The 16,356-nt window shown below is 30.3% G+C and overlaps 1 protein-coding gene across 1 annotated transcript in view; it reads right to left on the reverse strand.

The window, feature by feature from the left end:
• Window positions 1-482: 482 nt before the first annotated feature.
• Window positions 483-16,356, reverse strand: part of LOC108557594 — a 28,084-nt gene continuing 12,210 nt past the window's right edge. The window contains exons 2-4 of the mRNA XM_017914182.1: window positions 12,280-12,406; window positions 5,195-5,289; window positions 483-2,698 (exon numbers count right to left, since the gene is read on the reverse strand). Of these exons, the coding sequence (XP_017769671.1) occupies window positions 817-2,698; window positions 5,195-5,277 (1,965 nt within the window). The 5' untranslated portion in view covers window positions 5,278-5,289; window positions 12,280-12,406 and the 3' untranslated portion in view covers window positions 483-816. The remainder of the gene's footprint in view (window positions 2,699-5,194; window positions 5,290-12,279; window positions 12,407-16,356) is intronic.

Here is a 16,356-nt window from a genome sequence, read left to right on the forward strand (position 1 = left end):
AAACTTATCCGTGATTTATGAAACGATGTACTGATTTATATTAAATTGTTAAAGTTTTGTTATTTTCTTGACAACATTACATATGCATTATTTACTACTTTGTTTCACATTGTAAAATAGTTTTCTATTATGAAACAATATTTAATAAGTAAATATTAAGCGTATAAGCAACATTTGCATTATGATATAGTCAGATATTTCCTTTAATATTTACATTTTTGTGCAAGAACTTTTTTTAAATATCACAAATGTAACAAATGTTTTATACTTTTAATTTGAAACTCATATCTCGAATTATTAAACAATAAAATCATTAAAGTTAATTCTTTAATTTTGTAGAAATAAATATGTTTGTATTTTTTAAAAATAAGTTTATTATACACAAAATTAAACTAGACAGTACAAAATAATAGTCTCAATATGCAAATAATTTACTAATAGAAAATTCTATACAAAACATAAATACTAATCAATAAGTGCTAGGTTCATACAAATATATATATAAAAAAAATATAAAATATAATCGTTTAAGCCAAGTTCACGTTCGGTGTTTTAAGCACTAAACAAAGTGTACACTTTCCGATCCACCCTAATTTTCCTCCCCATTTGTCAAACATGAACTTGAGCCCAAAAGCTACTTCGCAAGTACGGATATATTGCAGATTCACGTTGTAAATGTCCCCCAAATACTTTTTACTATAAACGAATACAGAGCCCAAAGTTTGAGCATTTGTGTGAAAAAGAGAGCAATGGATTTATTTAAGCTAAACCAAATATGTAATATATCTACGAAGTTTTATAATGGTTTTGTGCGATCTACATGTGCGGTTGGTGATTCTTCACATAAGCATCGTCTATTCTGGTTTGTGCTGATTTAAAGTATTTGGTGAGCGTTTCCGTTTTGTTCTGAAGAATCTCCAAGCCCATGCGGATCTTGAAATAAAATAAGTCCTTGATCAGATGGATAAAAGATTCGGTTTTAACTACGATCGGGTTCTTCGTGGTTGTTAATGTTGGTTTATTTGTAGTTGTGGTTTTCGGTGTTGTGGTTGTTGTTTCTATTGTAGTTTCTGTAGTTTTATGTCCGTCTACATCAATCTCGTTTTCTTCATAAGATTGCCTCCTTCTGCGTGGACCGTGCTCGATCTTGAGTGCTGCAGTTTCGGTTGCAGGTACACTGTGAACAACGAAGACTTGCTCCTTCTCCTCGATGTTCCTCGGTCCGTGTTCTGGAACTACAACGGGCGTTGGATCGACCTCCTCCAAATTTCCTTGCAGCTCCTTTGGTATACTTCCCACTACGAATTTCTGCTCGTCATCATTTTCCGTGGTTTGACCGTAAGACGCTTTGGGACTACCAACGATAACTTCATCACCACCATAAGACGATTTGTGATTAAGTTTAACCGTCTCTACGGATCCTTGCATGTACCTCTGATCCACATTCCTGTACCTATTATAAGTATTTCTTGAATTCTGCGCTCTCACATTATAATTGGTATTAGTATTGGCATTTTGCGGCATTCCAGCTATAACTTTACCAATAGCTTCTTCTTCGGCAATTCCACCCGAATATTCATCATTGTAATAATACGGAGTAACTTTATCTTTGCGATCCACTTCGTAAGATCTCCTCACCGGGCTAAATGGATACAAGAAGTAACTTGCCAAACCAGCTGTGACCATTAAACCAACCAATCCAACCCCAACGGTCGGCATCACTTCTCTACTCAAATAATTGTAGATTTGCGTACCGAACGGTTTTTCTTTGATCTTTGAAGCAACTTTCGTTGAGTTAGATACATCAACTTTATCTTCTGCTGTAGGTCTCCTCTTCTTATTTTTATTCTTCTTTCTTTTATGGGTGGTGGAAGGTTTTCTAGTCTTTTTATTGTTAGTCAAATCCAATTCACCTTCTTTCGCCTCCGGAGCTAAAGCTGCACTCGATACTCTGGTTTCGTTGATTACAACTGGAGTATTCATTGTTGATACTCTAACAAATTCAGTTGTAGGTCTCTTAGTTGTTGTTACAGTTGTTGGTTTCTTAGTCGTGCTAACAGTTGTTACTTTAGTTGCTTTGGTAGGCTTCGGTGTTGTGATTGTTGTCGTCGTCGCTTTAACAGTAGTTGTTTTCTTCGAGAAATTCGTGGCATTCTTATTGACTCCAGCCAATAAAGAAGCTTTGACTTTAGTTAACTTGGTTGGTCTTTGTGTTGTTGTCGTCGTGGTCGTCGTAGCAGTTGTAGTAGTTGCAGCCGTTGTTGCTGTTGGTTTCTTTGTTGTACTCCTCCTCTTAAACAACGGCTTGATATTCATTACCGGTTCATCCTCAACGACGTAGGTATTTGTAACGTTCCTCGGTAGAGGCCTCTTCATAGGTTTAGCAGTGGACGACGCCTGTCCACTCAATAATATCCACGTGGATAATCCACTATCAGTTGTGGGTCTATCGACTTTATAGTAATTCATCTTCTTTTCGTGCTCCTCTAGAATCAACTCTTCATCATCTACTGGTTCGGCAATTCCCGGATGCGATTTCTCCTCCAGTTTATCCTTCTTCATCTGCTGCTTCACTTTTGGTGGTGTTCTCGTATCGAAAGTGGGCACCGGGTCTTGGTATTTGGTCGGAGCAGTAGCATTGATGCTTTCCAGTAAACTTACGGTCAATTGCTTTAAAGTTTCTCCAATTGCTGGTGATCTAAAAAAAACAAATCAAAATTTGAGTTTAATATTAACATTATAAATTTAAAAGAAATAAATAAAAATATTTCCTAAAACAGAAATATTTTCATTTATAATGAGAAAACAATAAACTAAATAAAAAAAGTTTATACAAACTTGATAAATTTATAATAGCACTACTTTATATGCAAATAAAGTTTCTCTTTTAAAGTACAAACGTGTAACATCATACCTTCTTGACCTACAATTATTTGAGGACTTTTCATGCAATATATGTCTTGAAAATTTAAAATATTTGACATTCTTTTGACTGCTTTTCATTCAATTATTTCTTTTAAATAATGTTCTTTTATGAAATTTTCCGTTTCAATATGCAAAAGTGTTAAACCAAGAAAAAATCACTATAAACTTAACATTAGTACACAAATGTATTGTTTGTAGCTGAAAAGAAAGGTTAACTGTTAAGTTTATGTTTAAAATGGGATTAAAGGGAAATAATTGTTAGGACATGTAATGTAATAAATTTATTCATATTTATTCAATAAATAACTAAAACTAAAGAAGAAAAATAAATTACTCAAGAAAAATAGATAAATAAATAATTTCAAGAAAATAAATAAAATAAATACCCGCACTAAAAGTAATTAACAAATAACATTTAACAAGACACAATTTTCGCGAAATATAATTCACGTGCAAGCTCTCCCGATTTTAAATTAGTAAACGCTTAACGTAATCCGAATGTATTAATTTCAAACGATAAATTATTAAATTGTATGTACAAGAACGGTTAAATTTTTAAATTAAATTATTTACTGAGCAAATTGATAGTGTTGATGACTTGCAAAATATCACCGATGATGAGCCTAATTAACTAGCTAGCATCAACTACCTTCTTCCAAAGTACTTCTTTCTGAAATCATCGATCATTCCAAGTACATCATCCGACCGATGCGTGTACGGTTTCGCTTTAGTACCGTCCAGATTCACCCAAGTCTTGGTCTTCTGGTTCCAGAACCAACCGTCCGGATGATGAACAACAACCGGCGGATGGATGTGCTTGTAATGGATTTTCGGTTTCTCTTTGTGACCTGCCGATTTTCCGGCTATTATGAGAACGGGCAACCACCAAGGGAATAGCACGAAGAAGGCAACAAAGAGGGTTTTGAAGAAGACAATTGTGGGAATTGCAACTAGGATTGGCCAGATGAAGCGGAACAGCCAGGACAGGATGCTCCAGAGGCCTCGTAGCACGCCGAAAAGACCTTTGAGGTCGGGGAGTTTAGGAAGTTCCGGGAGCGATGGGAACATGGGGAAACCACCGCTGCCTCCACTTGATGCGGCTGGAGCAGCTGCGGCTTGGACTGGTGCCACGGCAGATGCTGGGGCTGCTGCTGTATCAGCTAAAGATGCTACTGGTGCAGACGCAACTGGGGATGAAGCTACAACGGGATCAGCTAATATTGGGGTGTCTGCTGCGGTTGCTGCAGCTATTGGGGTATCAGCGAAACCAACTGGGGCTCTTTCTGGAAGCATACTTTGCTGGAAATGGGAGTTGACAACAATGTTAAGCGGTGGACAAGCTTGTTTCGATTGGGGACCAAAAATGTTGGTGGATAAATGCAGAGATGGACAAAGTGGATCGAACTCTTCTCCATTGGCTAATTTGACTCCAGAGGTTGGAGCTCTGATTGGATACATGTTAAAATCCACTTGACCCAAGGGTATATTCAGACCGGGACCTAAATCGTCCTGGTCTGGTTCATCGAAAACCGGATAACCATTAGATGCGGTCTCTACGGCTTCCAATGGGATTAAGCTACTTACTTCAGGACTTGGCCGGATCAGGTTTGGATTGAAATAAGATTCGGGGGAGTACGAGGTTACCTCGGGCATAGGATCCGGACTTGGGATGTGATACAGCAGGAAATCATTCTGCTTCAAATTATTGGTTTTGAGGGGTTTAATGATTCTGCGAATCGGTTTCGTCCCATTCTGTTTAATCGTGATCTGGGCGTAATTTTTTTGGTTTGTATTTATGACTTGAGTACTTGGTTTGGGTTTAGATTTGGTTGTTGGTCTGGGTTTGGTTTTGGTGGTGGTTCTAATTTTAGGTCTCTTCGTGGTTCTCGACCCACCGACGGTTCCACGATGGTATTTAGTGTTATTCGCGTTAATAACAGTTGTGCTTTGATTAATTTTAACTAATTTATGCGGAGTCTTGTTACTCTCTGTGTTTCTGTAATGCTTATTGCTAATATGGCTTCCGTTCTCGCGACCCGCTTTGATCACCTTCACCGTATTATTCGGCACGGACAGATCGTCCAGAGTCGCGTCGATGAAACCGTTCAAGAGTTTCTCATCTTTGTAGAAGTTCTTGTGCTTCGGCGCTTTGGATTGCCTATGCCTATCGTTAAAGTCATTGGTAACTAAATCTCGCTCGTTGATTCTAACGTTAGCTAAATCGCGTATCGCTTGCATGTAAACTATATTCGGCTCGTTCCCTTGATACCTTGGGTTTTGCGGCATTCCAATCGCGCTAACGATCAACGTTAGCGACAATGCCAGACGCCAAACTCTACCGAAATCCTCCATGTCTCTGAACACCTGAAACAAACAAAGATAAATGCAATCAGTACATCGAAATTATTATGCCGTGTAATGCATGTGCTTAACGTGTGAAATTGTCTTGCGTGTTATATAATGAATGTGTGTGTGCGAAGCGAAGATGCATTCACACCCACTGACACAGTTCCTACTCACGATCCAATTCGAACGTAATTTGCGCAAACGGTACAGAAATGTGAAGAAGATTAACATGATCAATCAATTCTATAAGCCTTTGATCAAACACATCCAGACTATTTCATCGATAATAAATCAATTTAATAATATTTACTATCGTTCAAAATACAACATTTAAAATGTTTTATCTAACTGTTACTTCCTTAACATTAAATAATTGAGAAAAAAAATAGAAAGTGTTATGTATCCAGTATAAAGATCAAACAAATATAAGCATATCCTCTAAATTGGTCATGAATCAATCATGAAGTCTTTGTATCTTGCGTATCGTGTGAACATTTATGTGTGGAAAATCATCTTTGTTCTAGTATTGTAATAATGAAATTTACAGATCACCTAATCCATACCACAAAGCAATATGTTTCTATGTTACGAATCATCAAGTACCTACCCTAATAAGTTTTTATTTATATTGTTTAACATTAAAAATATTAATCTAGCAATAAATACAATGATCTACAATAACCTTATAAGCAAAGCTTATATCTCTTTATAAATATTTCCTGTAATAATTCTTCATATACAACAACAACAACAACGTATGAAGTGCTAAATAAAAAATCGTTTACATTGATATTTATTTATTGCAATTGATTTATTTACATTCCATTGATCCTCGTGACGCTTGAGAGTAATTTATACCAAGAGCACAGTTTTATTTATAATTATCTCGTGTTTCGTTAAGATAATGAATTCAAATTTAATTGACGTATTAATAAATGCAGACTCAAGTAAAAAAAACAATCAACACTTTACTTGTCTTTATTACAAGAAATATTATCATATATTTTTAATATTCATTCAACATCAACAAATTAAATTAATTTTATTCAACAAGTTGTAATTAATCAATAATATAATTAATTTATCCATACTTTTCCATCTGTTAATTACAAGAAAATGAGAATTCGGAATTATTTACTGTAAACGTCTCTTAAAGACACATTAGATATTACATGCATTGTTTAGTGTTATGAATTAAGTGTAAAACTTGCAATTAGTTCTTGTTTTTCATTTACTGTTACTTAACATTCTTCATTTTAGAAGACCTCGATCTTCAGTCAATATATTTCCGGTTTTGTCGCTTTTTATTTAAATATTCAAGAAGCTTTACATAACATTGACTGGTGCTAAGTTTACATAGTTATACTCAATTTATCATGAATCTTATAAAAAGTATTTTGTTGCTGATTATTCCTGCATTTGAAAATAATAAAAATTATGAAATTAACTAAATAATTATAATTTTATAAAAATTGTATTTATATGATTTTTATTATATTAAAATATTTGTTTCACTTATGAAGAAACTTTTTGAAGTGAAAGTAAAATAAATACTTTTCTTTTTAGTTGTTTTCGAATTATTTTAACTCTAACATTGTATTCTGTTACACAAAGCAATAATTTCAAAAATAAACAGAAAACCTAATAATAAAGTAAGCAAATATCTTGCAGTGTAATTACATTAGAGCTAATAAACAAATTATGGTAACATTTCTTCACATTATATAACTTTTATAATTCTTATTAGAATTGTAATTTGTACATTCATAGAATTTAATTATAGAAAACGGTAATTTTCTAATTTACGTTCCACCCATGAAATCAGTGAATCCGTTTGGAATTTTCTTTCATCCATACAAAATCTATTCTTAGCCATCATAAATAATTCGCTGCATACAACGAATAATACACGAACCTCTTCCATTGAACGAGACACGAACGACCACAAAAAAAAAGATCGTCGGTATTTTGTACAGTTACCAAGATGATATCACCCGAAAGATGCACACACCTCGAGTCCCATTGTCCAATAATCAGTTTTATTTTCAATGCATTTAGTTCATGTGAGATACAACATTGAAATTCTAATAGTGTTCTGGTCTATTAACGAAAATTGTAAGCTTTATCAACATTGAAATTCCGAACTTGTTTCAATGCTGGTTTGTTTTATTTACAGAATCGACGAGAAGGAAACCGGAAGGAATACTCATTAAATTGTGTACTGTGTATATGTTGACCTACTATAATCAAAGTGATAGTTATTTGCTTTATATCCTTTGTTTTTATTAGTAATGGAAAAATAATGTAACTTCCACAATGTTATGATGTTAGACAAAGTTAAATTATGTAATTTAATGTAATTTTTCCTATCAAGAGATGGTACAGAAATATAAATATACAATAATACCTCACATAATGCTGCTTCGATCAGTCCGGATTCACTATAGTACGGTTTGAAATATAAATCAACTCAATTATAATTGAGCAAAATATAAATAAATTTGAAAAATTTACAGTAGACTTTTTAGATATGCTGCCTATTTATACGATTTTAATGTCCTCGATTAGTCCGGTTTCTAAAGAAACTATTATAAACTTTTAGATAATAAACTAAAGAACAAGTAGATATAACTTTTTGAATCAGCAAGAAATTTAATCCATTAGTTAAAATATATATATATAAGATTCATAAGAAACCATTCTAACTTACATCCTAAAATAAAAAATAAACAATAAATTCAAAAAGACTTAATTTGAAAAAGAAAACTGTTTTCTAATTGAGGGTAAATCTTCAAAAAAATTTAATTAAATTTTGTTTTATCTAGAAAAAAAGATTTTTGATATTTACTAAGTAATTAATAATACTAAAAAACTACCAAAGCTAAAGACATACATGAAACAATAATCAATCATTATTAATTAACTTATTGATTAACACCTAATAATGGATTGATAATTTAGTATTAATTACATAATTCAAATTATATAATAGTTTCATACTTATTTCACCTTATTTAATAACAATTAAATGTAAATTTCGTAATTTACAAACTGAATATTATATAACGAGTTTAAAATAATTAATTGGTAAATAGTAGTCAAAAAAAGTCGATCAAGTAGCGGTTTAATGAAATGGATATAATTAAAGATCCGATTAACAGACGTCATCTTAAATTTCATGTAATTTTAAATTAATTCCCCAGTTACATCCAGTTCTTTTTTTTTGTACCTTTCTTCGCCGAAACGGTAAATCGAAAAGAGTTTTGCCAGACGCAATCTAGCAGAGAGCCTCGTGTTTACTTTATCCACTTCACTTTATATACAAAGTATGTTTTTTTGCTTATCCACTTATGTACTTCATATATATATGTGTATACTTTTTTTAGTAAATGTCAAAGTAATCTTAATGTTGTTGAATTATCGCATGGGAACGTTATATAATAGTGCGAGTGCGAGCGAGTGGGATTATGGAAGGTGCAAGAATATGTCAGGTGAATACCGCTAAGTTCATTGACTTTCCCTGACCACGATAGTGGCAGTGATTTGAATGCCCGTCTTTCGTCCCACCGTCGACGAAACTCGTGGAGTAGCAGCCCTCTCTTCTCTCTCCTCTCGAATTCTATATCACTGGGTGCGCAGACCGAGGAAGAGACCTCTGCAAGCGCATGCCTGACAAACTCTACCTAGATCTCCGCATCTAGGCCAGACCGAAGACCCACAATTATTTGCAAATAGCAATAAATGAGTAATTTGAAGCATGACGCGTGTTTTGCATTTGAACCGTGTCACGAATTCCTTTCAAATATTTTCATTAAGTTATCGGAATTGACATCTATTGTATTTAGTGACTAAACAACTAAATCATATTTGTTAGACATTTCTATAAAATCATTAAAACACTGAACTCAATAATCAGACAACTTCGTTGACTGAATCAACATCGGATGTTATGGTCTATCAAGATTCATCCCTTGACATGCAAACCAAATTAAGTGGTAATTCCTCTTTCCTGTTCATTTTCTAGAAAATTATAATAATGCCCTTGGCAAGAGGTGATACATTTCGTGTATCTCTCAAAGAGTTAATTAAAATACAGTTTTATTGAAAATCTTAGGATTATTTACCGAAGTAGTATTGTGACTTTGCCCTGTTAATTATTGATAGATATATTCAATTAACAAATGGATTATATAATAGAATATTGAAAGTAGGAGTAAACGGTTAACCAGTTATATTTCATAACAAATACCGGTAATTTATAATTTGAATAAAAATTAAGAAAACTGAAATGAAGTGTACATCCTCTCATGGTGAACCCCACTAAAGTAGAGATTTGTCTACAGCGTGCACATTTTAATTCTTGTTTAATTGTTTTGCTTTTAATATATTAAACTTATTTCGTATTTGTTATTGTTAATTATTATCTCTTTGAATAAACTTTACTTTGTATATGAAATAATCATTCTTGTTTCTTTTTGTAAATGTATTAATCTTTTATTAAAACTTAATTCCTTTGCTTATAAAATAAAAATATATATTGCAAATAGATAGTAGTAAATGTTAAATTAATCGGTAATTTTTAAATAAAATCTCGTTAATTTTGGATGTCCTAATTGAAATTCTTATAAAAATCTAAATTGGTAGTATTCATATTTTTTGTATGAATTACACAACTGTCACAAATTAGTTGTAGTTTAAACATTATTAAAATATGAAAACGGTAAAGACTTGTTATTATGTCAATTATATGTTTGAGGAATGTTAAATGTTCATATTTTTTGTTCCTACTACAAATTACTATATATTTCTAAGCGTTGGGTTAAATATTTTAGAACTATAAATTTTGGTCACAAGAAAGAACAAATTAAACAGTTAAACAGTTTAATGACCTGAATCACAACACAGAAAAATGAATGAGAATTCGAGAAAAGAATTACTTCAGTCGTAAATGAGTTTAAAGATAAACATGTATCTGTAATGTTAACAGTTACGAGTACCATTGAGAAAAAATAATTTTCTAAGTAATGTACATTTTTTTGATACATTTTTTTAAAAGAAGCAATATTTTGTTGCAAGTTATCAAAATATTATTTTAACAATTATTATATACAAATGGACAATGTTAGTATTTAAGTTTTTTTGTTAATTTCTTTTTATTAATTTCTTGCGTAATTATTAAAAGGTATATATAACTGATAAATTAGATCATTTTAAATAATTTTTTTAATAATATTTAAATTGTATTATGATATTATTAGTTTATAATTTATTGTAAATTAAAATAAAATTACAAATACTTAAAATATTAAACGGGAAGCTTTTAAAAGCAATTACAAGAATCTTAAACACAGACAAAGCATCATGTAAATACAAATTTCGCTTTAGTGACAAGAAAATGACCTTGACTGCAAACAATAAAGCCACAAGAATAAAGTGTTGCATTCCAATATCAAATATATTCGCTTCCTCATAATATTACCAGCAAATTAACATAAAAACTGTTTATAAAATTATAAACTATAATTAGAATTATAATGGTTCTGCTATCCAAATTTAACCGTATTTTGTTTAATTGCAATTAAAACGACATGAAAAGAAACTTGACGAAAAAACGAACATTTATATATAAGAAATGTAAACTAATGTTATAAAATTTATTTTTCTTTGAATCCGGACTGATCGAAAGCGCACTATCCAAATTCTAACTGATTAATTTCAAAACAATGAAGTTATAAAAACAGGCCTATATTACGTATTATTTCACACATTTTTGCTGAATAAATTCATAAATTATTATAAATAATTACATCAGAATTAATAATTAATGAAATATATTGTTGCACGGTTCCGCAATAATTCCATCGGAATTCTCTGGAGAAAGAATTTTCTGCATTTTTCCACTAGCTCATATCAATTCAATTGCGAAATGTTATATCATCTTCACAAAGAAAAACGCAACAACATTTTCGATTCAAGAGGAAAGCACGCGCGGAACAAACGAAATGAAAAAAAGATAGTTTATATAACTGTTAACGGTTGAAAGCTAATAAAAGTTTAACGATCAGTAAACAGGTTAAGTAATATAGCTAATACAAAAAAAAGAAGTATATTCTATCATATATTCATTGATTATTTTAGAGAGTCTTATTAATTTAATAATATAATTTACAGAAATAAGCAAGTAAAACAGGTTTCTCTATAAGGAAAAGTTTATATTTTCCTAATTTAACGAATATATTTGTAATCAATGTATACTTGTAACTATTTCATAAAATTTTAACTCATTATATTCAAAATTTTGAAAATGAATTTAATTTGTTTAATTTATTTAAAATAGTGAATTTTTAAGAAGCTACCACGTTTAAACCGTTCAAAAAGTAGACAAGTCGAACGTGGCTACCCCTTTTATAGATTAAAGAATTAAACTCGTTGTGCTACATTAAACTAAAATTATACAGAGGAAAACGAAATCACCACCAATCATGATTTTATATGAAGTAATCAAACAGTCTTAACAAAGCTATGTTATCATCAAGTAACATAATCATTATTTATATAGTTAATAATTTGTTTAATTGTTTTCTTTGTTGTTCTCTTTCTGATTTTTAGTTTTCATTTGATTTAAATAATAACCAATTGAGTAATAAAACAATTTTAAAAATTTAATTATTATAAAATTGGTACATTCTTACATTTTTACTTATGTGCTTTAATTTACTATAATCAACACACAATATGATGCAACTTGATAATATGAAAGTCATTTCAATTCTTTCATTTAGTTTAGTTATATTTTACTAAAAATACTACTTAATACAATTTAAATTTGCTTAAACGTTCTAATTATTTATTCTACAATAAATAAAGTTTTCCAAATTTAAATTTATATAAATATAAATTAATTTGTTAAATATTTAGAATTAATAATATTTGTTAATATTGTAATTCTTTATGTGTTTGATGATTGAATCTGTATAAAATCATATATAATAGTAGATAGAGACTTACTTTTAAGAACACTGTTTGGATGATGTTGTAAGCACTGACACATCTGAAGAACAACTACTGTTGGCTGGGACGAGTCGTCGAGGTGCAGACGGTCCGGTATAACGGCATCATCATCCATCGCGTACGCCTGAAATATTTCAACAATTATCTTTAGATTAAATGGTATAGACAACCAACCGTGCCATTATTACAGACAATCGACTCAATGTTTTGTTCTGTTGTGAACAATAACCAACCACAAAGATTATAGGCAGAGCGATCACATCATCATACTCATTTTCTCCTTTCTTTCATTCTTTCTTTACAATTCTTCTATTTTGTTATTCCTCAGCTTTTGCATTAGTTTTAAATGGCACTGCAATGCAGAACAGGTAATTAGGGAAAATAATGTGCATATTTATTTACATTGAGCAGACAGTCATCAGAAACATTGCAATTGCAACAATTTTTTTAAAAAAATCTTCAAACTATTTTTAACTACAAACTACATTTCTAGTATCTGTTTATATAATACGTTTATTATTTTATAATAAAAATAATAGGAAAAAGCTTTTTATGAAATAAAATTATATAAAATATTGTTTTAAATACAAATTTTCTTCAAAATTTTGATGAAAACATCAATAAACAAAGAATCATTTATATTCAAGACTTCTAAAAATAATTTAGATAAACTTTAAAAATATCAAATTTTATTATTTTGATCAAATAAAGTTATGATTTCGATATTTGATAACCAGAGCATTCAGTTGAGAAAATTGAGTTTAAGCCAGATTTTCGAACGAGGTTATTATTTGCTCCAGCAGAACGGAAAACTACTCCTTTTTATAATTATTTAAGTGACTGCAATGTCTTTGATATGTAGTGTATGTTAAATTAATCAACGTACACACCTGCTCGCAGATATAACATTTTACAATTTAAAGTCAGTTATCTAACGGTTACACAGACTTAACCAAATTTGATATTAATTAGCCGTTTAAAAACGACTGTTTTCTCATTAATTTTCTTGTAGTTTTATTATTTGTTTAAAAATGTTTAATGTATTTAAATTAAAGTATTTTTTTTGTATCTATTGTGTATGTAAAAAAACGGTATTTAAAAAGTGCAACTTTAAACATAGAAACAAACCGAATGCATTAGAGAAAACAGTTATAATCGACGAAGAAAAAGTCACAGTGACACAAAGCGACCAACAGTAATATTTATATTATAATCATGGTAATACTTCCGTTTGTTTCCTATTCGTTTATAGCACGTAATTTTCGCGCTCGTTATGTAGCAAAGTTTTAATATTATTGTAACAGGAAATCATTTCATTTTTACACGTCCATTAGTTGCAATCACAGTAAAAAGTGAACATAGCAAAATCGCCGAGTTTAGAATAATTAATTATAAAGTAGTATTTCCATCATTACAAAAGTAACAGAAATAATTTACAAATGTTAATTACAGTAAAATGTTTCATAATTTTGGAAACGTGAAATTATTTATTTTTAGTATAAAAATATAAATTATAGTTTAAAAACAAATTAAACCGTATTATTTTCCTCATGTTTTGATCCAAAGAGTTATAATCTATGCATTTCATAAGCGGAGATAATATTATCTCTTAATATATGTTTCTTAAGTTCAGTATTACAAAAAATTACATAAATAAGGTACAAAAGTTAATTAATAATTTTGAAAATTATTGTTTTTTAGTAAACTTTATTTGCAATATACATGTTACCGTAAAAGTACATAATCGGTAAATATGTACATTTACCGGCTTGATTTACCGGTTATGTCACGCAAAACAAAAACTAATCTTACAAACTCAGAATTATTGTATTTATTTTTTTACAATTTTACAGATTTCGAACTTTAATAATTGCGTCTTCTAACCTAACCTTGATATTCAACAACTGTATCCCTATTTATTGTTTTCAACTTTTACCGATGCACGTAGGTAGATGTAAACATTTACTGGTAAAAGTAGATATATGACGCTGCTGTCAGATTTATACTTACATTTACTTACAAGAACCGGTTTACCGTGACATATACATTGAATTAGTATCAGCTGCATGTGTTATATTTAGTATTTTGCATAAAAAAACATCTTTTATAATTAAATACATATAAATCTATGTAATAATTTCTATAATATATATTATTATTTTTATGTGCGTGTACATTTTGCTTTAAAGGGATTTATTTTTAGTTCAAAGAAGTGCGTTGATAAAATAGTTGAAACCGGTCTGACATTAAAGGATTTATAAAAGAGTAAACTGGAATAGATGAATAGTAGAATATGCGTTGTAGAGACAATAAAAAAGAAGACAGGTTACATTCCTCGAACACATGTGAAATATTAATTATACAGTAATACCTTAAAGTTACGTCGCAGTTAGTTTAAAAAAACTATTATTTAAGTGTAAATTATTAAGTCGAGATGAAAAAAAACATATTTAAGTGTCATAATTGACATTCAGTTCAAGGATGGACTGTTAACTTGACAAATAGTTTTTGAGACACTGGATTCTTTTGGACCACAAAAAAGGGCTTTTCAATTAATTGATTCCGTTGATATAAGTAAAAATGCAATAATTGTAGACAAATTACAATATGAAAGTTAACTGAAATATGAGACATAAGAGCATTACATATTTTACAAAAAATGAAGTTGTCAAATAAAAAAACAAACATAATTGGAACAAGTTAGGCTAATGACTTTAGTCTATAGCCATTTCATTGAAATGGCAATTACATTTTCTAATTATTATTACTTTAATTCAAAATTTGATCATGGAAAACCTTAGACATTTGATATTATAAACATATTTTTTGTAAATAATATTAACAGCTTTATGAAAATACTAGTATGTATGAAATCGCCCAACTATTAATATAAATTAGAATAATGAACTGGGAGAGGCTTCGATAATTCTAATAATATAAACGGATAATTTGTTGGTATTAAACGCAAAGTAAATATAATATTTAAAGTAATGCACATGCATAGGCTGTTGACTGTCTGCATGTCAATTTATATGATTGCCATTCCAAGTGCTGCTGCATATATAAATCAAATCACATGCGAACTCACTTATTATCCAGTTAGCTTAAGGAAAGAACTGCCCCTGCTGTTGCATTATGTAGTTGCATCGGTGCGACGGTTCATTTGAAAATAAAATGCATTTTTTTCAGCACCGTTTCTTTTTTAGGTTCAACCGAATTGTCCTTGGCATTATTTGATAATCTTCTGAATTATTAAACACTAAACTAACTGTATATATACTAGGATTAATACTTTTATATTATTGTGTTTAAATATTATTTTGAATTTACAGTAAACCCTCACATAACGCGGAACAAAAATCAAAAGAGTCCTCTTATAACACGGTTCTGTTTTCTATATTATATACAGTAGAACCACGCTTAACGAGCATTTCGTTTAACGAGCAAAATGAATTGTAAGAAAAATGAAACGCTTAACGAGCGACGTTTCGCATAACGAGTGACGATGAGAAGAAAAGTCCCAGATTGCGCGCCTGCTATCATTTTTAAAACTTGTGTACACACATTATGTGTATTTTTGAATATATTTCACTATACGAGTAAAAATCCGGAAATTTTGGAACGGATTAAATTCGTTAAACAAGGTTCCACTGTATTAGACTACGAACTATTTCGGGAAGAGACTTTAGAATATAAAGTTTATATAGAGGAATTTATGACATTAATTGATACATGTACTTCAAATTTACAATTTCAATGATCTCAAGTCACCGTGATTTATTAATTACAATTTGAGTATATAATTAAAACGTGGTATGTTTTCTTTACAAATGATTTGTACTAATTCTAAATCCAATCTAAAATTTAAAAATAACGTTAGCTCGTTGCAATCATTCATTTTTTCTTTGTAATTGTTTATGTAATATTATACAACTAGAATATAGTTATTATTATTAAATAAAACATATACAGTGGAACCTCGCTTAACGAGCAAAATTAATTGTAATAAAAATGATTCGCAACGAGCGACGTTTCGCATAATGAGTGACGATGAGAGAAAAAGTCCCAGATTGC

The sequence above is a fragment of the Nicrophorus vespilloides genome, unplaced genomic scaffold (genome assembly GCF_001412225.1).
Source record: "Nicrophorus vespilloides isolate i.1.1-1 unplaced genomic scaffold, Nicve_v1.0, whole genome shotgun sequence".
In the NCBI taxonomy this organism is placed as follows: Eukaryota; Metazoa; Arthropoda; class Insecta; order Coleoptera; family Silphidae; genus Nicrophorus; species Nicrophorus vespilloides.